Consider the following 24225-nt stretch of genomic DNA (forward strand, 5'->3'; position numbering starts at 1 on the left):
CTATCTAATTTTTTTTAATTTTTAATTTTCTATTTTAATTAATTAAATATATTAAATACTCGATATATTAATAGGCTTGAGATTAATTAAAAAAATTATTAATTTCATTAATATATCAATAAATTAATTAATATTAATATATCAATAATTTATTAATTCATAAGATAATATCACACTCATAATAGAAACTTTTACAAAATATAAAGGTAGTATAATTAAAGAAAATAGTATGTTAAACTGCATGATACAATTTTGATTTGATCTTAACTAAGTGAATCAATCACTTAATAATCATTTTATTAGATTGCATAGCTAAATTAATTACGATTCCATTGTAAGTAGTAACCCATCAAAGAAGATTTTTTTTGAAGGCAATATATTAACCCTATATTTCTCTTATTTTTCTTAACATACCACAGAAAATACAACAATAACTTCTCATTTAAGCAATAATAACCGATAAAATGTGTATGTGTAAACATTATGTCAGTACAACAAAGAAAATCAAACACATCATATATTTTATTTTCAAATTAGTTAATTATTAATTTATATATTAATTGGGTCTTGTGAAAAAATAATTTTTTTAAAAAAAATTATTATGTAACAAATCAAGAGAATTATTAATTTATCACCTTAGCCTAAGTCGGGACTAATAAAAATTATTATTTAATCAAGGTTGTCGCATTTATCAACATTTTACTGTAACACGGTTAATGTAACAGATATGGAGAAAAAATGAGATCCTCAATACGGAAAGATAAAATATCATTGTCCCAATCTTTGGAATAGTTTATTTTGATACAGGTTTGTCAAAACCTGATGCCTGAAAAGCTAAATCCACCAGTTTTGGCTGCCAAATTAAGTTTCCTTAACAACCATCACGTAAGCACTAGCAGAACCATTGCAACTAGCGTGTACGTCATTATTATAAAAGATCTTCTACTGGAACTAATCTAGGGCTATACGCATTGACCTTGAATCGATACATGATTGGATTTACAGCAAATACAAATGCAATTGTGGTCAGAAATTTACTTGTAGAGATTTTCTATTTCCTCCTTGAACTGAGCAGCAACTCTGTCCCTCCTAATTTTCATGGTCGGGGTCATAAGACCACTATCAATCTGCAATCAAAGGGGGATTTAAGCTCAATGATGGAACAGCTTCAAACGGAAGTCCTGATGACACTGCTAAAGTGCTAAGCATAGAAAGTTTACCGTAAAAGGTTCATCTACAACAAGAATCGGTCCGATCTGAAAAGAACACTTGGAAGTCCTGCATGAAAGACGATCACAGTGACAATACTGCATAAGGCTCATTGAATTTCTTGTTAAATGGACTCAAGTCAATCATCTGATTTTCCTAATTACAAAACATCTTTAAAGAATTTCTGTTATTAGTTTTGTATCCAGAAAGCATGCTGCATCAAATTTACAGCAAACGAATAACGAAATATCAAACAAATAACCACAAGAATACCGGATAAAGAGTTTTAACAAAGGTACTTACGCAAAGAAAACATATCTACAGGCACCTAAATTTCTTATCAAAATTAGCGAGGAATAATTCAGGCTGAGTGTTACCACTTCCGCAGTTCTCCATATAACAGGCTAATTGTCTTTTCTTTGCTGAGTTCGGAGGCTTCAGCATGTACAATGGACAGCCTTTTTGCTGCCATTAGCACCTCTTCTTTATCTGGAACAATGATAGCTCCAGGGCGGCGTTGATCCTGCATTGCACAGATGCCAACCAACTAAACAAAACTATTGTGGATGACATGAATACGAAAGGAGTGTTTAAATAAAAATATACCTGCCCTATAACAACAATCTGCCGAATAAGACTGCTCCTCAAGGCAGCTTCTTCAAGTTCCAACGGTTCAACATTTTCACCTAATGTCTCAAACATATTTTTCATGAATCAAAGTAATTATATACAAGCAGAACACCTGAAAATTTCGAGAAAATTAACTGTTCTACCAGAAAAAGAACAGGATTGGGGTGGGGGTGAGCTAGAAACTGCAAGCAAGCTTGTAACAACTTTATAATGAACAAGCAACATGGAATATAAAGAGTGAATCAATCTGATTAAAGGGCAACGAGAGAAGTGAAAATTTATTTCCAGCCTAAGACAAACTGTTCACTTTTCCACTGAAAAGGAAATTTCACTAGTAGAACCTAAGTATAACAAATTCCTTAATCACCGGGAAAATATAAAAGAAGAAACAAAAACAATGTAGCAGTAATTACCGCACTAGCTATCTCTGGAGATAGAAAATGCCTATTAACTTCTCGACCAAAGTTTGATCACGGAGATTAAATTAAACAGCATTTAATGTTAAAAAATTTACTTCAAAGTTACGCATAAAGAAAATTTAAAGTGATAAAATTCAAGCCAGGATAAATAGGCAATTGAGATCCATTTGTGGGAGTATATGTTTTAACCCTATTAATCGGTATTCTTTGATCTCAGTGATTTATTTGGCCAACAAGATGGATTATATAAAGATAGATGGTTGTTGATCCATACAAACCCAGAATAGATTTCTTAGTTAGGTACCCCTCCAAAAGAAATACATCAGACACACATACACAAAAGATCTATGCATTTTCATGTTTGATCATCTAAGGAAACATGAAGACCTCAGTACACCTGTTGAAAGAACTATAGTGTCCTTTGCGCGTCCTTCGAGAACCAGTACACCCCCACAACGTCGACTTCGCCCTCTTGAGTGGTGAGGAGCAATCCAGCCTATATCACCAGTATTTAGCCAGCCGTCCTCATCTAAGGCTTGCTTTGTAGCAGACGGATTCTAGTCCAACAATAACATAAATCGTCAAATTAGACATAATGATCAATGTAAGATAAACATTAGATGCTACACTAGTTTGTATTAGTGGTAAAACTGTGATAATATTTGAGTATCCTTTTACTCAAACTTATGGTCACGGATGAGTATTTTGTGCAGTACACCATGGGCAGTTAGACAACTCTCGCTCAAAATTGCTCAGTAAGCCTTGAGCTTCTTTGCTTGTGGGAAGAGAAAGAGAGGAAATATGACTAGTGTGCAATTAAGCCAAAGATAAGGGAGTATATTGTTCACAAGAGTGCGTGTGTACAAGTGAGTTGCCATACAATGCTTGAGTGTCTAGAGAATGCTTGGAATTGCTTGAATGAAATCCTAAGGGCCAAGCCTTGGAACATTCTAGAACCTTCTATTCCAGAGAATTCCCATGACTTAGAGAACCCTTATTTCTACTAAACTGTAGAGATTTCTATCTACAAAATGCTAGAGAGCTCTCATTGTACCACTATCTGGAGAGTTCCTAGATATTTACAAGTTAAAGAGAGTTCTAGATTAAAACATCCTAGAATCAAGACTTGCATGCTTGTCTAGTTAACCTCTTGGATCAAAATTGGGCGGTCCATAACATTATGCTTTCTTATCTACCAAAATCAGTGCCACTATGATAATCTAAACATTGTGGATATGGTAAAATACAAATTATAAGGAATGCACACACATGCAGAGTGACCACCACATTCACTAATGCATACAAGACAAATGCATTAGACCAATGCCGAGAAATAGTCAGTTTCGAGGGAAGGGGAAATGGTTTTCATATCGATAATAGTAATGTAACAACCATGGGCCAATTTCCATATCTACTTCAAATGTATATTTCCAAAAGGTTTAAATGACTAGATAAAGGAAAAAAAAAATTTAAGCAAGTTTTGTACTAAAAAAGGTGCAAAAGTAAACTTTTTCTATGACAAATTGATAATGCATCAGTTGTGAACTAAAAAGTTGTCAGTTTTATGAGAGACAGAAATACCTTGAAGTAACCTTTCATCACTTGTGACCCCCTAACTTTCACAATGCCTTTTGAGCCAGCTGGTAGCACTTCATTGGTTTCAGCATCAACAATTTTGATTTCAGTGTGTTTAATTGGATGGCCAACTGATCCAAGAACCTTCAATGGTTAAATCTGTGAAATTGTCATATGATGTACCCTCTATCCAGGACAGATAATTAAAGCCAGAATAATATTAGATAATGAAAACTGGATTTATCAAAAGCAGAAGAAATGCAAAGCGAAAAGGGCTCATCTCAAAAATGGTAGGCACTAGAGAAATAATTCATAATTAAAAAATAAATTTTCTTAATTGAATGAACTAAAACACATTTAGAGATGTGCAAATATTCAAGCTAAATATGTATAGTACACATTAGATAAAAAAGAAGTTAGTTCTAGTTTTAGCAAACTCGGGAGGATCTTCACTGGACTTAGTTGATCTTTGCAAGTAGAAAAGCTTCCAAGGAAGCTGATGAAGAATAATGTCCCTGGTAGCTTCAGAATCTACTTTCAATTTATATCTTGTTGCAAAAGTTCCGATAGCTGAATTATGAGAAATGTTTTATATTGCTGAAATGCAATCACATGCACAAATTGTATGTAAAAAAAATGGTTGAAACCTAAATACAAAGTAGACATGTCTTACATTACAGGTAGGGCGTCGAGCAGCAATAACAGGAGAGGACTCTGTTAAACCATACCCAACCTGCACTTTCACACCAATTGCCTGCATTTCCAGAAGAACACTATAAGAGTTCATTGAGTAGAAGTCTCTTCTTCAGTTAGCAAAGAATGAGAGTGTCTAACCTCATAAAACAAGTCAATATGCATAGGCAAACTACCTCCCCCACTAACACCAGCCTGCACCATGTCAGAGTCAATTGGAAACATCAACATCTACATATTTTCGTAGAAAACAAAATAAAAACAAATCAAGCTTCACCAGTTTAACAAAAAAAAGGGAGAGAATAATCACAAAAACATAGGTAATGAATCAAATGCAGTGTCAGTTGAAAGCAGCTATGAAAAATTCCCCAGATTTCTGCCAACAATCCAGTTTGTTTGAAGCAAAGAAGTGTATTGGGATAAGTCGATTATTATGCAACTCCAAGAAAAGAGCATAGTGTAAAACACTTTCTGTAATATTACGTGCTAGCAACAAACACCTCATCAACTATTAGGAGAAATAGAACTGATAACTTCATCAATGAAAGATATTACCTTTGAAATTCCAATAGCAGATTGAATTTTTTTGTACACAAGCTTCTCAGCCAAAAGATGCAATGGCCACAAGATTGCACAAATGATTCTTGCCCACAACCAGTCAATCAGTGCAACAAGATATGAAGGTTCTTTCTGATTTCTGGTCAAGCAAAACCCCTGGAAACAGAACCAACATGAATTAAGGCAACAAATTGAAAATGTAAACCCCATGTTAGTTACAGATATTTTTATGAGTAATGCTGGGGAATCCCAACAAATAAGTGCCAACTTGAATCCCAACTAATGTCGCATTCAGTTAGTGAATGGTCGAATTTTAATAGATGTGTACTATAGAAATAGTGTTCTTAAGCATTCACAATATTAAAAATGAATTAAGCAGGAAGTGCAATGTCAGCACAAAGTTTGGGAGAAGCTGTGAACCACGGGTAAATTCAGTTTGGTGAAGCTATTTGATCTTCTTGATTATTGGATACAAAATAAGCATCTTTTGTGCAATTATCCTTCCAGAGAGGTTTACACGAACTGAAATGAAAATGGTAATAATTGCATGATATTCAGAGCCTTTAGTTGGAAGGATTAAGCCAGAAACAATGCCTAGAGTCAAACCTCATATATTCTCTTGAATGCGGTATATGCAAAACTGATCCTTATAAGTGCACGTGCAACAACTCTACGAGCAGCGGAGCTTGTGAAAATCTGTTTCTGAATCCCACTACAAAAGAAATAGAAAAGTCTTTAAGGAATGCCCAAAAGTCTTTAAGGAATGCCCAAAAGGCAAATAGAATAACCAATCTAAATTACGCCTGGTAGTAAAGTAACAAGCCAAGCAGGAAATCCAAATTTTGCGAAACATGTTTATCATTTTAAGTAACGGATTCAGAATTGCAACTTAAAATATCAGAAGAAAGGTGCATCACTAGGGAATCTGCCAACGTTTACCGGGACAGCAAAACCTAATAATTTGATTCACATTTTCTCACATACTGAATTTCAAATTCGAAATTTACCCACATGCATGACCTTTTAGTGGATTTAAAATCTTGAAAAACCCCCTCATCAACCATTTATTTCCTACGCATTGACATAGATTTGAGTCCACGTGAGAAGTCCAATAAAACTTGACCATGCATGTAAGAAGATTTAGTTGGGCTCTCCTAAGCATAAAGCTCAATGGTTTCTAAGCATTATGGACAAGTAAGATCCCAATGGCTCCCAGAGATTAGTACATAAGCTTTTTGGAATATGAATAAAATGATAGCAATTTCAGAAGTCTTTTGGTTAGCGACACGCTAACTTCACTTAGGTACAATGCTTTAGATATCTAGGAGAGATTCCTAGGAACTTTTCAAGTGTTTTCAAAATGCAAAAAACCCAAGGTCTATAAAATTAAAGTGTGATAATTACATCTATTGACAAAGTAAAGTAGAGAAGAAGCTGGAAAGAGAGAAGTCTGATTATGTAATGGAAGATACAGAATATATAGGCTAGAAACTAAATAAGAAAAAGAAAGAAGTCATAGTAAAATCAAACCTACTACACCATATCAAATGACATCTCAAATTTCATATCATAGTTTCCAACAGTCCCCCTCAAACTGAAGCAGATAATCTCAATTCCCAGCTCAGAACAAAGATGAAGAAATATCCCTTTGTTCACAGCTATGTAAAAATATCTCCAACTTGATCCTTAGAACTGATATATCGCGTAATGACTTCATCCACCATGAAAATCTCTCAAATCAAATGGCAGTTATGAAATATTGGATTAACGGCAGAAAAGTTCTCTACTTGGTTATCCCAAAACATTCCAAATTTCTCATAATCCAAGAAGAAAAATGAAGTCATTGACAATGCCCACATATATCTATATTCCACACCAAGTCATTGTTTATATGTCTACACAAGCTCAACCCTCAGACCAAGTAAGAGAGAACTTACTAATTTCCTTGATTGAAGTTGATGTACACAGTGGAACATTGTTAAAATATCAATATCTCACAATAAATAATAAGCAGAAACTTCTTGATGCAGAATCAAGATGAAGATTTTTATAGATTTTTGGGGTGTTGCAATTATTAACTAATTCACTTTCCTTCAGTAGTCACTTAGTTGGATAGGTTTTATAATTCATAACACAAAGTTGACTTTAAATTCCTCTGTTGCAACACTCCACTGCGCGCCCCCCCCCCCCCTTTTTTCTTTTCTATCAGATTTTTATCCCCTTTCTTCTGGTTTGTCACTGGGTTCCTCTATTATCTCTCCCCTTTCTACCTGTGTTATCTTGTGGGACAAACGTCATACATCATTTCTTCTTCAAATGCTGATGGATAAACATACATGATACTTGTAAAAGAGGACATACCTGTACAGTGTCTCATATACTAAAGGAACAGAAATCATGTAATGTGGTTGGTACCGTTGTAAATCATCCTATCAATGAATTAAAAAAACAACAAAAAAAAGTCAATTAAGGCATATTGACATGGACAGGAGATAGCGTGAAATGACAAATGCAATAATATGCAAGCATATCCAGTAAAATAATCCTGTATAAAATGGTCTTTTTCGTTCTTTCATTATTCAAGATCATTGAAACAACTTCCAGCATAACATGAATGGTAAAAAAAACACAAAGTAAAGAAAAATACCTTCAAGTTTCTCACAGCTGTGTACATTAGCTCAATTCCACGAGAAAATATAAAATACCCACAAGCTCGCTCATATACATGCCAAGGTGGAAGCATGCTCAGAAATTTATCACCATTCTCAGCAGGTACGATATCATATAGGCTTCTTATCTGAAAGGTAGTCATCTTAGGAATTGGCATCCAAGTATTTAAATCAATTAAAACAAAACTAAATAGGGGAAGGTCCCTTCTAGAAAAGAATAAAGTTATAAAGATGACTTTGAACATTGAAAAGAAGCTTGACATGTAAGCCTATCCATGAAATAATCTTGTAATCTTGTTTAACATCTCCTTCAGATGCAAACACTACCAAATCACTAAAATGATAAGAGCAACTATTAAAAATCCACTACTAATTTCCAGCTATCATTCACTGATAAAACATTTAGCAAGTTTGATAAAGAAACCCCAATAGAAGGGAGATGGTGATGGTTAGCCTATGTTAAGGCAGATATCCAGTTGATTCCTACTCTGAAATAAGCAAAAGAAAGATCTAGCCCTATAGAATCTTCAAGGAAATAGGGAAGCACAGTATAAAGTTTGAAATGCCAAAAGAATTGCCAATGATTTGATATTCAGTATATCATATTTGTATTCATACAATTGTTAAAAAGTTAAAGAAGTTCCCAAAAGCACAGGACTATAGACGGATGCTTCCAAGGAGGAAGGAATAATTCAGGCATTAAGGGAACCTTTGGTTGTTGGACGGAATTGGATTGGATCGTATATGATTGATTAAGATAGGATTGGATTGGACTGAATTAGATAATATTTAGTTTTATCCCATGTTTGATGTAATTTATGATTGACTATATTGTATATATAATCATAGAATTAATTGGATATTTGAATACTAGTTGAATAACAAATTTAAATATGTATATTTGAAATCATATTATAATTTGATGTGAAAAAATAGATAAATAAATTATAATATTCGTAATATTACTTAAATTAATAGTGTTATTAGTTTAATATTTTCTATTTATTATGATAAATGTTAATTATATCTTTTGTAATATTTCTTGTTTATTTTATTAATTCAAAATATCTTTTAATAAATTTATTGCGCATGGATATTATATCAAAATTGATGAAGTACAATTGAGTTATAAAATCAATCCTAACTAAATCCAACACCCCTCATGGGATAAATTTTCTTATTTTATGAGATTATCATGTTGGCCAAGGATAAGCAATCTCAAGAGTCTTGAATGCACCAAACATGGGATAGGATTGAATTTGTTTAAATAGTCCAATCCCAAGCGTTTATCTTGAAACCAAATGCACCTTAAAAGAAAATAAGACCAAACTTTTATTACTAAATGAAGAATATTATGAATCAAGTTGGGCAGGATGGGGTTATCAAACAAAGAGTTAGCAAGTCAAGACTCTACATGCAAATACTATTGCAAGAATGACGAAATGTTCCATTTCCATCACTCTTGGACTACTCTCTGCTTAGAGAAGGCAAAGTGCAGGAATACAACAGCTGGCAAATGGCTTCTTGTTAAGGAGGAAGCACATTTCCCAAAGACAGTATGTGCCTAACCAACGAAGGATTTTTCATGATGGTTATTTACAGTTATTCAGATGGTACAAAAGGAGATCAGACTCCATTGAGCACCAGCACCAATTAAAGTTTGAAAAGAAACTGCCACCGACCCTAAAAAGCCAACCCCATCAGGCTGTGATCCATAAAATATTAGGACTTAAGAGTGAGAGGAAATTGATCCAAGTGATTTACATCACCTGGCAGATACCTTTGGAAAATAATGGTGCGTTTACTTCCCAAAAATCAAAATGGACAGAAATTGAAATGAGCTGGAATAAAAATGGGATGGAATTGGGATAAGGAATGAGAATCAGAATAAATTGTTTACTTGAGTTGTAGGAATTGGAATTAGAATCAACAGTATTCTCATTGATGTATTTACTTTTATCTTATAATTAGAATAAACTGTTACAAGTAACAACAATACCCTTAGTTAAGATTATGTATTTTTCACCGACAGAATAAATAACTAAACATTTTTAAAGAAAATATATGTAAGTTTATTATAACATTTGAGTGTAATATAACGATTTTTGAGTAAGCTACTTATTATTATTATTATTATTATTACATAATAATAATTATTATTATTACTACTACTATAGTAGTAGTATTATTATTACTATAATAATGATTATTATTATTATTAGTAGTGGTGTTGGTGCTGTGATTAATAATTATTATTAATATTTAATTTTTTTATTTATTATTACAATCCTCATTATTCTTTACTACTACTACTAATAGTAGTATGATTATTATTACTATTTTAATGATGATGACGATGACGATGACGATGAAGATGACGATGATGATGATGATGATGATGATGATGATGATGATGATGATGCTGATTATTATTATTATTATTATTATTAGTGGTGGTGTAATTAATAATCATTATTATTGCCATTAAAAATATTGTAATAGTAATTGCGATTATTATTTAATTTTGTTATAGGGACAAGATCGGAAATTTAGAAGTTAGGGGAGGGCAAAATGGTTAGTTCAAGGAATGGGAATCCCATTCCCGCTCCCAAATGCAAAATAAATAAGTAAACAATATAATCATTTTCAGTCCTCTATTATGATTCACCAATCCTAGAAGTAAATGCACAATAAATATACAGGGGCTAGCATAGCTTTTAGCAGTTTAATTAGCTGAATTATTGAACTTATCAATAAAATAAAAACCAGATCCTAGAAAGTAGTTATCTTAACTTAACAACTATGGCATAGGAGAAACTGTAAATAACCAATACACCTCCCCCAATTTCTCTCTTACACTTCTCTACCTATAAATTAACACTACGCTTTCTTTTTACTAGAAAAAGTGAAGGAAATAATATATGCAGCTATTTAGAAATTAATACTACTAGAAACATAAAGAGAGAAACAAAACACTTGAACCTGGTGTAACAGATTCTTATGCGTAAGCATAACGCCTTTTGGATTGCCAGTGGTTCCACTTGTATATACATACGTAGCAATATCATCAGAGCCGATGGTTTCATATTTGTAGTGTTTCCCTGCAATCACACGAGTTAAAATAGGCAAAGAGAAAAGCATAGAAGACCACTATAACTGAATTGCATTACCATTGAATTAGTACTTGACTTCTATAGTGCTAAATTTAAAACATGTAAGGAAGGCCAGCTCAATGACAGTAAGACCCTAATAACCACCAGCAAATGACACACTACACACCTTCAACACTCCACCTCAAGTTGAAGCATACATGTTTATAATACCCACCTTGGACAAGGATACAAGCATATTCTTCTATTTTGCACAATGATATGCTTCAACTTCTTCATTAGTCAACCATTTTTCTTGCTCATGTTCTACTCACTTACAATAGAGAAAAATAATATCCTAACATGCATTAGAGACAATTAATTTTTTCACAAAGTAGAGATGAGCCAAGAGACGAAGAGATCAATCTGAATGCGAGAATTAAAAAAAAGACAGACGTCACAAATGGGTTTTTACACTTGACAGACACATACCCAGATGAGAGACAACAGTGAGGAAAACCATATTCACAGCAATTTCAGATTTGATATAGGGGCTTGAAGCAGTGAGAAACAGCTGAGAAATAGATATATGAGATGAGTAAACTAGATTAAGAAAAAACGAGAAAAAAGATAGCCTTTTTGAGAATTACAGCAAGATCTTAAGACTTGGCTAAGGAGATATTGTGCAGCATCAACTACGTATGAACAAGTCCCTGGGTCTTTAGGGTGTAACAGTATCACCCTAGATTGTAGGATGGCTGCCGGAGAAAAAAGTGTTTGACAATTAGGTTATTTTTATCTTTGATACACACATAAAAACACACAACACATATATGTACAGTTAGTCTTTGACGCGGATGTCCTCATTTTAACAAAATACGGAGCCATAAAACACCAAAAAAAAAAAAATTTTCAATGCATTGTAGTTCCTTTTTTTTTCTTTTTTTTCAAGGGACATCCTCATCCGAGGATTATTCTATCTATATAAATATAGCTTCAGGAGTTGTGGACGTTTGTTCAGATCTGTTACTTCTAATCGTCTTTTTCTTCATTGTTTTGTGGCCACAAAGTTGTGGAACATATCATGCAAAGAGGCTAACATTTTGTAGGTCATACCAGGTTCTTGTGATGCTATTTTATGAAGAATTCCTTTGCTTTTGGTAAAGGAAAAAAGGCCAAAACTTTTTGGAACTGTACTGTGGCAACTCTGTTTCAAGTAATATGGCAAGAAAGAAATCTTTGTATTTTTGAAAGGAAAAATGCAGATGACATTGAATAATGGCGAGATAGAGTCCGTCTTCTAGCTTCATTGTGGGCTTCAATTTCTAAGGAGTTCTATGATTCATCTTGTTGTTCATTCATTAAGCTGGAAGAGTGCTTTGAGATAGGTGTCTATGCTGGTCTAGTATTGCAGAGGGGTGATTGGTAGTAGTTCTCTTTTTATTGAATTAATTCCTTCTCTTCTTATTGAGTTACTTCCTTTTGTGCTCTTATTATTATTTTATTGATCTTTTTTCCATGTTTAGTTAAATACTAATCTTTTTACCAATAATATCATGTACTAATAAACGAAACTTTATTTGACTAATCTAAAGTTGGTTGTGTGATGTTTAATGCAACGCTCTTTTGTTAGACCAATGAAAACTTATGTTAGGTGCAAATATAAAGGGGCAGGGGCAGTTTAGTAATTTTGTCTACTGTTAAGAGTACTTAGGAATTTTGGAAGAGATTGACCTATCTCTCGAACTGTAGGTCGGGATTGTTCTTTCTTTAAATTCAATCAATAAAAATCAGCCCTAATTTAGACCTAAGTCCTATCATCTTTCATTTTATGTTTTTAATTAATTGGATACATAAAATGCTTAGAAATTACACTATAAAGCAAAAAAGAACCAACCTATCTAAGATTTGTTAAACTTGATCTTAATTATTATATCCATGAAATGATATAGATTGATTTCGAGTTATCGCTCTAATTTTGGAATTCATAAGTACCGAATTGCTAAGTTAGACACTAATGGATTCAAAAACCCAGTAACTTCAACTAGGGTTAAATTTTATGCTTAATTTGTTTTGCGCCTTTACTTTTGGTTATTCTAAAAAAAATACAATTCTATGTTGAACTAGGTTAGAATTATAATTTACTTAAATTAAGATTTGGATCAATTCTATCACTCTTTGTGTGTTCAATTTCATAGCTCTCTTTTCTAAATCCTAGTAAACTTGTGTACTTACGAGTACAATTAAAATTTGTACAACAAGAGCTTAGAGCTATACAACCTGCAATGCTTCCAAAAAAATAAAATTTAGAAGCTGTTTATAAAGCTCTGCAGGCTAGCTTTAGTTCCAAAAGGTTAAGGCTCAAAAGCACTAAAACTTAGATAAAATCTGATTGCAGCAATCTAAAATATATGAAGAAACTTGAAAGATTAAAAATCAAATCAAAATAATTCTGATGGGTAACAAACAGACAATAGAACAGAAAAACCAAGGCACCTACCAGAGAGAAAGCCAAGTCGCCAGATCTTCCAGAGTTTATCCATTAACCCACTAATAATAAGGTCCACTTTTGACAATTTCAACTACATACTAAAGTATAAGTTGCTATTTACGTAGTTATTCCATCTCAATAGCAAGTTAAGATGTAGAATCCTGCCAAATGACTACCCTAGCTTTTGCAAAGTCATTCATCTTTTCCTAGAAGAATTAGCAACAGTAATATTTTTGAGTTAATCTAAATGGGCAAACATAAGCTCAAGAAATGCTACTAAAAATTTCTTATGCTTAATTTAAATATTCTAAAATAACTTATATTAAACAAAATCAACTCACTAGCATCATTAGAATCAGAAAAAGCTTTACGGCTCTCCCGACCCAAATCTATTATCTCATCGTAACTGAAAACAGGTATCTCCTCAACAATATCAGGAGCAACAGATGATTTCTTCCCCCAAAGTAGAATGATGAATCTCATAGCTGCCTTCGAACATAATGTTTCTGCAATCCGATTGAAAAATTCAGGATTTTCCACAGCAAGTGCAACACTGTCATCACGACAACATATAATTAGTACCTTCAGTAATTCAATGAAGAATGAATCTGCAGGAGTAGTCTTCAGGTACCAACTGTAATACTACCATGATACTCAAAAATGGTTGATCAAAACCAACAAAATCATTTTGTGCATCATGCATGTACATACATATAGGCCCTTAGAAACCTCTGAATTCAATTCCCTATAGGAATCAGCTACCTTTTAGACGTTGAGAGTATTATTACTTCAAAACACTGGCTTTGCAATGCTATTACATAAACAAAATGACACACCTGTAATGTTACAACTGTCAACACAAAATCTGAAGCCTCTTATAAAAAACTCAAAAACTTTTAACACAAAAGATTAAAACCCAACTTAAAGCCCAACATAAAAGTTGAAAACCGAACTTCAAAACTCCAACATGAAACTTGAAATCTCAATTGTGTAGTACTGGATGCCCATTTTCATAAATGTAGGGATACTCTAAATGAATCAGTAATAATTAGAAAGTTCAGACTAGTGAAGTTATTCATAGACAATTTCTAGTTTTTCTCGTGAACATGATCATAACATAGGAGTTCCCGCCACAATTTTTTTTTTCTTTTTTTTTTGGGGAGGGGGAATTGAGATTTTTTTTACAAACAATTAAAACCCATCAATGCAATAAATTCTGTTATTAAAAAAAAATGATATAGCTCTAAGCAGCTGTATCCGCTGTACTATGTAGGAACAGAGTGGAAAGTAATGTTTTCCTAAACCTTTCAGAGTGATTGTATATATGTAATAATTCTTCACTAGAGGACCTCGAGCCCCTCACCACATTGATTGCGCCGGTTGCCAACATTCCTAGGCAAAAATAAAAGATAAATGAGTTCAAATTACTGAAATTGAACTACAAATAAGGTCATGGTGGCCAAATATGAATAATTTTACATGGACACTAATTAATTATCAATGCAAAACTAATAAATGTTTTTTAAAGGTTAATGGATCTACTCTTCTTTCGTTGACTAGTCAGTAGAGGTGTTAAGACGCAACAGGTTCAGACCAGTCCCTCTAAATTCATATCCTTAGCCTAGCACATGCAAACATGGTAAATAAGTTCTAAGATGTATACAAGATTAGAATGATATTTGAGCTTGAATATGCATAACTATTGGACCAACTTTATTGCCAATTTAAGCATATGTGCTGGGCCATTTGTGGTTGATTTTTGTATTTGAAAGCATTTACCATGCCATAAAACAGCCATAAAAGAATAAATAAAAAATAAAAAGAAGAAAAAGAAAAGAAGCAAAAGAGAGTGAGAGAAATTAAAAGTAGAAAAAATAATGGGCACATTTGGGTCTCTCTTTGCAAAATAGTTTAATGTCCTCCAAACTTTGTTTTCTAGACTTGAAAATTTGAAAATTATTTCGAAAGTTATAATCAGAATTTTACTGTTTAAATTTCAGCAACTACCTCACTTTGAAACAAGCCTTAGAAATGCATATGGAACATAGGATCACTCATTTATCTGTAAGAAGCATTAACCTAGAAATACCATCCTGCTGATGTGGTTAACTAGCCTCAAAAAAATTGTCAATACTCTCAATAATATCGTCCTCACCACTTCAGTTTGGTAACAAATGATGAATGAAAACCCGGGGAGTTTTTGCAATACTGGGTGGTTTTAGTTCTCTTTACTTATGCCGGATCACACATAGCGTAGGATGTTGCGAAAATGTTAAATAAGGGAGGACGACTCAGACAAGGATAACTTGACAGAAATAAGTATTATCCCTGAAATTTAGTTCTTGGATTCCAGAATCTTGATTCTGCATGAAGAACATTATGGAAGATGAAACATACCTTACAATTGCAATGAAAAATAACTTAAGACTTCAATCAAATTTTGTTAATGTGGGGAAACATAAATAAAATAAAAGAAAGGAAAATGAGATGCAAAGAAATTTGAAGCCTACCAACATGGATCATATGTTTAGCTCATTAAAACTCAGTTAAAAAATAAAAGTTAGAAGATTTAAGAGATTATATCATCACAATTATTGAGAAGGTCCAGAATTAAAAAAATAAAATATAAAAAAGAAGAAAAAAGAGAACTGGGGGCATTTCATCTTTAAACTCATAAGCAAGGTAGCATCTTGAAATAAACACAGATTCTTGAAAAAAAATTACATAAACTTTATTGCTGGAATGGAAAATCCACAACTTGAGGGTGTGCAGTCATTTCAAAGAGTGCAAGAGTTCCAAGACTAGCTGAGCTTCAGCATTCTAAACATACAAACCAATAGGAATGTTGTACTCTCACAAAAAGGCGTAAAAAGGAATTTGGAGAAATAAATATTTCGTAAAAAACTATAAGCACCGGCCTGATAAAATGAGATAGCATGGTGTAATGACAAGCTTGATATGCAAGCACACTGGAATAGAAAAATTGGGGTCTCCTTTTAGTCACCCCAACTAGTGGCAAGAAAAAAGGAAGAACTGAAAAGCCAGACTAAATACATGTCATCAAAAAGGAGGTTCTTTGCTCATTAAAAGGACAAGAATTTAAGCCTTTCGACTCAATTACACGCGAAGCATTCTGCAGAGATTTGAGAGAGAGACGGAGAGAGAGTTACAACCATTGGCAGGTTGGGACAGCAGAAATGGGTTTCTGTTTCCGGATATCCATCACTCCAGCACAACAATAGCAATACTTCACTTGTTTAACTTTAAAACATTATTACCTTTGGTTTCAACTAATTATTAAGGAAGATCTGCTGCATTTAGACAAGCAAAAAATACTAGCGGAAAACCATTTTCTATTATCACAACAAAAGAAAAAAAAATATTGTATAATAATGCAGGCAACTGTGCCATTCTAGACATATTTGCTGCTCATGATTTCAAATTTCTAAAATACACAACCAGAATTGCCATGGAGGATATAAGGGGTCTACTTCACCAATATGTATTAACAATTTTAAATTAATATGTCCCAAATCCCTAAGAGAAAAAAAAAAGCTATGCAAGGATACTAAATTGCTGCCTACCTTGATCTGCAACAAGCCATCGACACGAGTTATCAGAAAAGAGTGAAAGCTTCTCCTCTGGCTTTACCCCAATAACTCTTAGACCTTCAGCAAAGTCCAAAATTTCTTGCTCCAACTGCATTACAGAGAGGCATGTAGTTGAACGGAAAGCTAAAAGAAAGAATTTTCTCACAAAAATTGCACAAATTCAGAATCTAAATAATCCAGTCCAACATACAAATTTAATACTTTATCCCTCATAACTTAAAGAAGATTTCACAGCGAAAGATATAAAATTTTTCTCCTATCCAGATCACAAATGTATCACATCTTTGTAGGACCATTAACTTGCAATTCATGTAAGAGTCCATATAAATAGTTCACTTATTCTACAACCAAGCTTGAAAAGTCATCTTAAGTTCCAGCGGTGCCACCTACTAAACTAAAGTTTCACCTGACTTTCTCAACAACAGTAATAGAATGCTAGTATATAGAGCAAATATAAATTCTTCACACCATGAATCATGCTAAAATAGATAGGCTTTCCTCCCATCTTCAAAGAAAAGTAGAGGCCTTCCTCCCATGTACTCTTCAATAAAATTAACATCATATAAATTCTCTATGTTGCCGTAATCCATTTTGCCACCTCATTGAAAACTATACTGCTTGACAGTATTGCTAAGCCACACGACTTGACTAGCAAAACCTTGTTAAACTCCATCAACTTCCTCAATCCTCATCCCCCAGTATGGGCAAAAGAGAAACAGCCCTGCCAGCTAAGAAGACAGACACCTAAACATAGTTTCTTTCCCCTTACACAAAAGATCCCATCTAATCTTCTCTCACCTTTCAGAAACTTAAAAATGAAGATTCTCAAGTCTCACAGTAAGTCAAAAAAAGACAACCCACAGAGATTTCTCACAGTAAGTCAAAAAAAGACAACCCACAGAGATTTTTACCCAAGTCAATGATAAAGGAAAACGATGTCGCAAAAAACAATTAATTTTACATAAAAGACACATGATAGCCAAACTAACCTGTTTATAAGTGAATTTCGAAGGCGGGTCATGGTATGGATCAATAACAGCGATACTATCAGCATATTTATCGGCAGTAGACCTCCAAATGTCAGGAACTGCTTTCCATTCATCAGAGTCCAAGCTACCATTACTTGACAATAATGACCTTTCTAGAAAAGGTGAGCACCTTCTAATCTGCTTGTGCTCTGTAGTCTGTAAAATAAATAAATAAATAAAGAAAATTCAAGTAAAGAGTTTTTTCCTTTTTAAGTTATAGCCTAATGGCAGCTCAATTCCCTTCTCGCCTATGTGAACGTGCTCGAACCCTAGACTTATTATTTCCTTAATCAACTGAACTAACTGGCACCCCATTCAAGCAAGAATGCCTTAATTGTTAATAGTCTGAATTTTACTTGGCTATCAAGTCGGTAATTTGTAAAATAGTACACGAGAATCACTAGAAAGAGTCTCAAATCTTACATAAACATGAAAGTTCGAAAATGGAGGAAAAAAATTATATACATCAAACAGTATTTATTAGAATTAGTTTTAACTTAACGAAATCCCACAGCATCAACATCAGCTAACACATACGCAGTAACTTGCCAATACAGTAAGTAATTAAAATTACCTTGGATTCACAGAAAACACGAAACCGGTGATTCCGACGAGAAATTCGAATTCTGGTGGCCACAGCATCAACACAATTTCTGGTGAAGACTCTGAAGCCATGACGATGATAATCCAAAGAACTCAAGATCAGACTTGATGAAGAAGCTAACGAAACACACGCCATTTAATTTTCACAGAGACTATGCCCGTGTCTGTTATGAATGACTACGAAGAAACCAATTCTCAAAATACAGAGACGACATGACAAAAATGTTTTTAATTTTAGGAAGTGGAAATCAAAAACCGACAAAGCGCTGACGATGTTCCCGAGATACTGTTTACCTACCAGCAATGAGTATGAGAATTTTAGAATCGAAAAGAAAGAAGCTATTACTTACAAAATTATCCGAATCAAAATAGTATTGGACCCACAAATTTAACAATCATTACTAGGTTCTGATTCCCACTTGAGAATTAGAATTTCATTTTGGAAAAATAACTTTTTATCGCATCTAAATTTCTTAATATTTATTTTATCATATTTAAATAATAATTAAAAATTAATAATAATGAAATTAATAATAATTATTATTATTATAAATTTTAATTACAATACTATTTTCATAAATAATAATAATATAATAAAATAACAAAATTAATAAATTAGAATAAATTATAATATAAAAATAAGTTAAAATAAAATAAATATTATTTAAAAATTATAATAATAACAAAAAAAGACAAGTAAAGTAAAAATGGAAAAAAAATTAATTATAAATATTTTAAAAAATAAAATAAAATGAATGTTAACAAAAAGACAAGTTTAATTTATTTCCTATAAAATCTGATCTGTCTCTTATTTACCATTTGAAATTTCATGTTTAATCTTGAACGTTTCATGTAATAATTTTTTAAATACCTTGAAATTTTTTTTTTGGCTATTGTTTCATGTTTAAGTTCAAGTTTCATGTTTGATAATTCATGTTCACAATTACAGAGGTACTCATATTTTATGTTGATTGTTGTTTGTTTTAAGTGCTATATTTCATGTTTATTGTTCAATGTTCCATATGCTTATTTTTGAAATACCATAAAAATTTTTTTTACCCCCGATATTTACGTTCAACTTTTATGTTTCCTGTTCGATGTTTCATGTTTGATGTTTCATATTCATTGTTACAGAGTTACTCATATTTTTTGTTAATTGTTGCATGTTTTAAGTAATTTCTTTCATCTTTCTTGTTCAATGTTTCATATACTGATTTTTCAAGTACCCAAATTTTTTTTTTTTTGCCTCCATTTCATGTTTACGTTCAAGTTTCATATTTTCTATTAGATGTTTCATGTTCACTGTTACAGATGTAGTCATATTTTATGTTTATTGTTGCATGTTTTAAGTAATTTATTTCATCTTTCTTGTTCAATGTTTCATGTACTGATTTTCCAAACACCCCAAAATTTTTCTTTTTTACTCTCGTTTCATGTTTACGTTCAAGTTTCATGTTTTCTGTTCGATGTTTCACATTTAATATTTCATGTTCACGGTTACAGAGGTACTCATATTTTATGTTAATTGTTGCATGTTTTAAGTAATTTTGTTCATATTTCTTGTTCAATGTTTCATATACTGTTTTCCAAATATCCTGAAATTTTTCTTTTTTTCCTCCATTTCATGTTTACATTCAAGTTTCATATTTTCTGCTAGATGTTTCATATTTGATGTTTCATGTTCATTGTTACAATGGTAATCATATTTTATATTAATTGTTGCATGTTTTAAGTAATTTATTTGTTTAATGTTTCATGTACTGATTTCCTAAGTACCCCGAAATTTTTCTTTTTTGCCCTCGTTTCACGTTCACGTTCAAGTTTCATATTTTTCGTTCGATATTTCACGTTTGATGTTTCATGTTCACGGTTATGAAAATACTCATATTTTATGTTAATTGTTGCAAATTTTTCTTTTTTGCCCTCGTTCCACATTTACGTTCAAGTTTCATGTTTTATGTTTGATATTTCACGTTTGATGTTTCATGTTCATGGTTACGAAAATACTCATATTTTATGTTAATTGTTGCATGTTTTAAGTAATTTCTTTCATCTTTCTTTTTCAATGTTTCATGTATTGATTTCCTAAATACCCCAAAATTTTTCTTTTTTGCCCCCGTTTCATGTTTAGATTTAAGTTTAATGTTTTTTGTTAGATGTTTCATGTTCACTGTTATAGATGTGTTCATATTTTATGTTAATTGTTGTATGTTTTAGGTAATTTATTTCATCTTTCTTGTTCAATGTTTCATGTACTGATTTTTCAAAAACCCCGAAATTTTTCTTTTTTACCTCCATTTCACATTTACCTTTAAGTTTCATGTTTTCTGTTCGATGTTTCGTGTTTGATGTTGCATGTTTACTGTTACAGAGGTACTAATATTTTATGTTTAGTGTTGTATGTTTTAAGTAATTTGTTTCATTTGTTTTGTTTAATGTTTCATGTGCGTATTTTCGAAATGTACTCATATTTTTTCACTAACTCTAGCAGTATATTTATTGTTGCATTTATAACTCACTCACTATTGAACCAATTAATGTCATTATTCCTTCGTAAATATACCTATGTATATATAATTTTTTTTGTCATTTTAAATGCCACATTCCCACCATAACTCACTCACCTTGGACCAAGATTTTGTTTCACCTCCATAGCTACTGCAAGTGCAAATGTCAGCCGTTGAAAAAATTTGTGTTGTTCCTCAAGTAAGTGTTTATGACTTAAATACTTGTTTTTATCTCTACACCTCAGTTTTGTTTTTATTGTTTTTTTTATGGCGAGTAGATTTTGATGGGCATTTTCATTAATTTTTTAAAACATATGAATGATGTCTGCTATTGGATGAATTTCTATTAATTTTTTAAAATGTACACATTGTCATTGTATTTGATGATTGTATTTGATTTTTATAGTCAAATTTCATGCTATTACCTTTCAAGATTTACAGATGAGTAAATCCTCTGATGTTCTTGAGTTACCTTAGACCAATGTACTTGGAGCTCAGTTTGATTGAGTAGAAGATGCAAATGCGTGGTACATGAACTATTCAAGAATGGTTGGTTTTAGTGTTAGAAAAAATGAGCTTCGTGGTTCCAAGTCTGGACGAACTACGATCCGTCGATGGGTTTGTAATTTGGAAGGATATAGGGCTGAAAAGTATTTGGGAAATGGTAATAGAGTGCAGGAACCATGACCAATAACGCGTACGGGCTGTAAAGCATCATTTCAAGTGAATTACAACAATTCCAGTGGCAAGTATACTGTGAGATAATTTAGAACTGAGCATAATCATCCGTTGAGCTCTTCGAATGAAGTACATCTTCTTCGTTCACATCGGCATATCAGTGAAGGAGATTTTGCTCAAGCTAAGACATTGAGGCATGTTGGCGTGAAGACTTGCCAAGTTGTAGATTACATAGGCGATCAAGTTAGGGATTGACAAAATCTCATGTTCAAGCGTAAGAATTTGCAAAATATATTAGATGCAGATAGACATGTTGAAATTGGTGATACTGATTCCGTGGCAACTATAGCATATTTCACAGCAAAATCTGATAACGATCCTGGTTTATATCATGAGTACACATTAGATGATGAGAATAAGATAAGAAACTTATTTTGGACTGACTATATGGCACGGTATAATTATGAATGCTTCGGTGATGTTTTGACATTTGATACGATATACAAAACTAATGCATATTAGAAACCACTTGTGACCCTTGTTGGCATTAACCATCATCGTAGGACTATAGTGTTTGCATTTTCCCTACTAGCAGATGAGACAGTTGAATCATGCACGTGGCTACTCCAAACTTTTTTGTCCGCTATAGGTAACCAAAAGCCGAAGTCCATGATTACTAATGGCAATAAGGCAATGTCAGAGGCAATTAAGACAATTTTTGTTGGAGCTACTCACCATCTTTGTTGATGGCATTTAAAGAGAAATGCACAAGCAAATATTAAAAACAAAGACTTCACTCATAAATTTCATGAACTTATGTTGGCAGGCATGAGTCCACGTGAATTTGACCAGTGGTGGTTTGCTTTAGTTAATGAGTTCAAGCTACACGAACATGGTTGGGTTAAAAAAATATATGCAAAGAGACATAAATGGGCTGAATCTTTTCTTAAAGGAATTTTTTTTGCTAATATGTGAAGCACTCAATGATGTGTAAGTAAGAATTGTTATCTCAATCGTTTTCTGCAGTACATGTTAAAATTATATGAATTTATGCTACAAATAGATCGTGCACTCCGCAATATTCGGACTACAGAAGCTGAAGACGAGTTCAAAACAAAATTTAGTACTCCCGTGTTGACCATACACTTACGCAGCCTAGAAAAGCATGATGTAGATGTTTTTTCAATTAAGGTATTCCATTGGATTAAGGAAGAAATTCATCAAAAAGCCACTTTGGTTTTGTTTAGAGCCTTCAACTGCACTGATACTCACTACTACACACTGACACAATTTGGGAACGTATACATAAAATAGATGGCGGGAATAAATTGAAGTGAAAATCTATTAAAATGACGTACTTTGGTATCTGGATTTGCATCAACATGCACCATGGGCTAAATATTCCTTATTAATGCCAATTAAATCATGCGGGGGGTTTCCACTCCTCATGAACTACACTCTAATCAATATGGTGTTAAGGGCTTATCGTGCCAAATAATAATAATAACCTTGTACTAGGGAGTCGGTGAAACTAGGGCGGTATCTAAACAAGATTATTATTATTTATCGACAAAAAGTCAAAACATCCTCAATAATTAGAGGGGACGAGAGAATAAATTTACCAAATAAAACCCATGACACATGTTGAGACTTCACCTTCAACCCAAGCTTGAAAGAAAATTAACTACTCATAATTGAACTAGGGACAAAATGGAAATTTATTAAAATACGTAGAAAATACAAGATGGAGAAGGAATTACAGAAAATTGAACTAAACAATGAATTCATGGATACCAAATTAGGGGGGAGAGCATATTTTTTTATAGATACACTAAGTAAATCATGACCATCGGATTAAAAATATTTTGAACGCTCAGGATTGCACCACGTCATCAGTTAATAGTACGCGGTTTGAACAGTGACACGGTTTGACCACGTGGTTTGAACAGTCAGGTGGCTCGGATAGTGACGCGGTTTGGTTGTAAATAATCTCGTGTGTATGCATGTACCGTACACACGATTTTTGGTCCACTGATATGCTGCCACGTCACTGATCAACAGTACAAAAGAATTTTAGTCCAATAGAATCGTGACACCTCATCAGTCTATGCCCATCATCGGTCAATGCCACGTCATTGATCCGTCTATGCGAACAGTGTCGCGAATAGTAACGTAGACAATACCGTACATGTGAATAGTATCGTACACGTGAACAATGTCATTTTTCCTTTTATGCTCCTCCTAAGGTTTTTGACTGTCCTGAGTTCAAAAGTGATGTCCGTTTTGTTGTCTGATCGCTCGTTCATTGTGAAATGATCATAATACCCCTAAAATACATAAAATACTTAATTATAATACAACACACATAATTAAATTACAAGAGATTAAAGTACATAAAAGTAAGAATGTTAGTAAGACTTGAAATGTAAAATGATGATTTTCTCCTTTATAAATATACACTTTCT

The 24225-nt window shown here is 32.8% G+C and overlaps 1 protein-coding gene across 6 annotated transcripts; it reads right to left on the reverse strand.

Annotated features, from left to right (window-relative positions):
- Window positions 1-741: 741 nt before the first annotated feature.
- LOC18033521 (probable acyl-activating enzyme 16, chloroplastic) lies at window positions 742-18915 on the reverse strand. Of its 6 annotated transcripts, none has more exons than XM_006420974.2 (18): window positions 18547-18915; window positions 17934-18128; window positions 16918-17032; window positions 14638-14725; window positions 13675-13886; window positions 10736-10854; window positions 7732-7881; window positions 7446-7513; window positions 5691-5796; window positions 5082-5240; window positions 4668-4721; window positions 4507-4587; window positions 3840-3977; window positions 2656-2815; window positions 1816-1895; window positions 1587-1732; window positions 1221-1278; window positions 742-1127 (listed from the first exon to the last, which is right to left on the reverse strand). In XM_006420974.2, exons 1-18 carry the CDS (start codon window positions 18709-18711, stop codon window positions 1035-1037), a joined length of 2187 nt encoding a protein of 728 aa, XP_006421037.1. In that variant the 5' UTR covers window positions 18712-18915; the 3' UTR covers window positions 742-1034. The 6 variants fall into 6 exon arrangements, 4 of the variants coding, with proteins under 4 accessions (XP_006421037.1, XP_024047787.1, XP_024047795.1 ...); XM_024192019.1 differs by having other exon boundaries at window positions 4668-4757; XR_002907323.1 differs by having other exon boundaries at window positions 1093-1127; window positions 1513-1732.
- Window positions 18916-24225: the final 5310 nt, after the last annotated feature.

The sequence above is a fragment of the Citrus clementina genome, unplaced genomic scaffold (genome assembly GCF_000493195.1).
Source record: "Citrus clementina cultivar Clemenules unplaced genomic scaffold, Citrus_clementina_v1.0 scaffold_9, whole genome shotgun sequence".
NCBI lineage: Eukaryota > Viridiplantae > Streptophyta > Magnoliopsida > Sapindales > Rutaceae > Citrus > Citrus x clementina.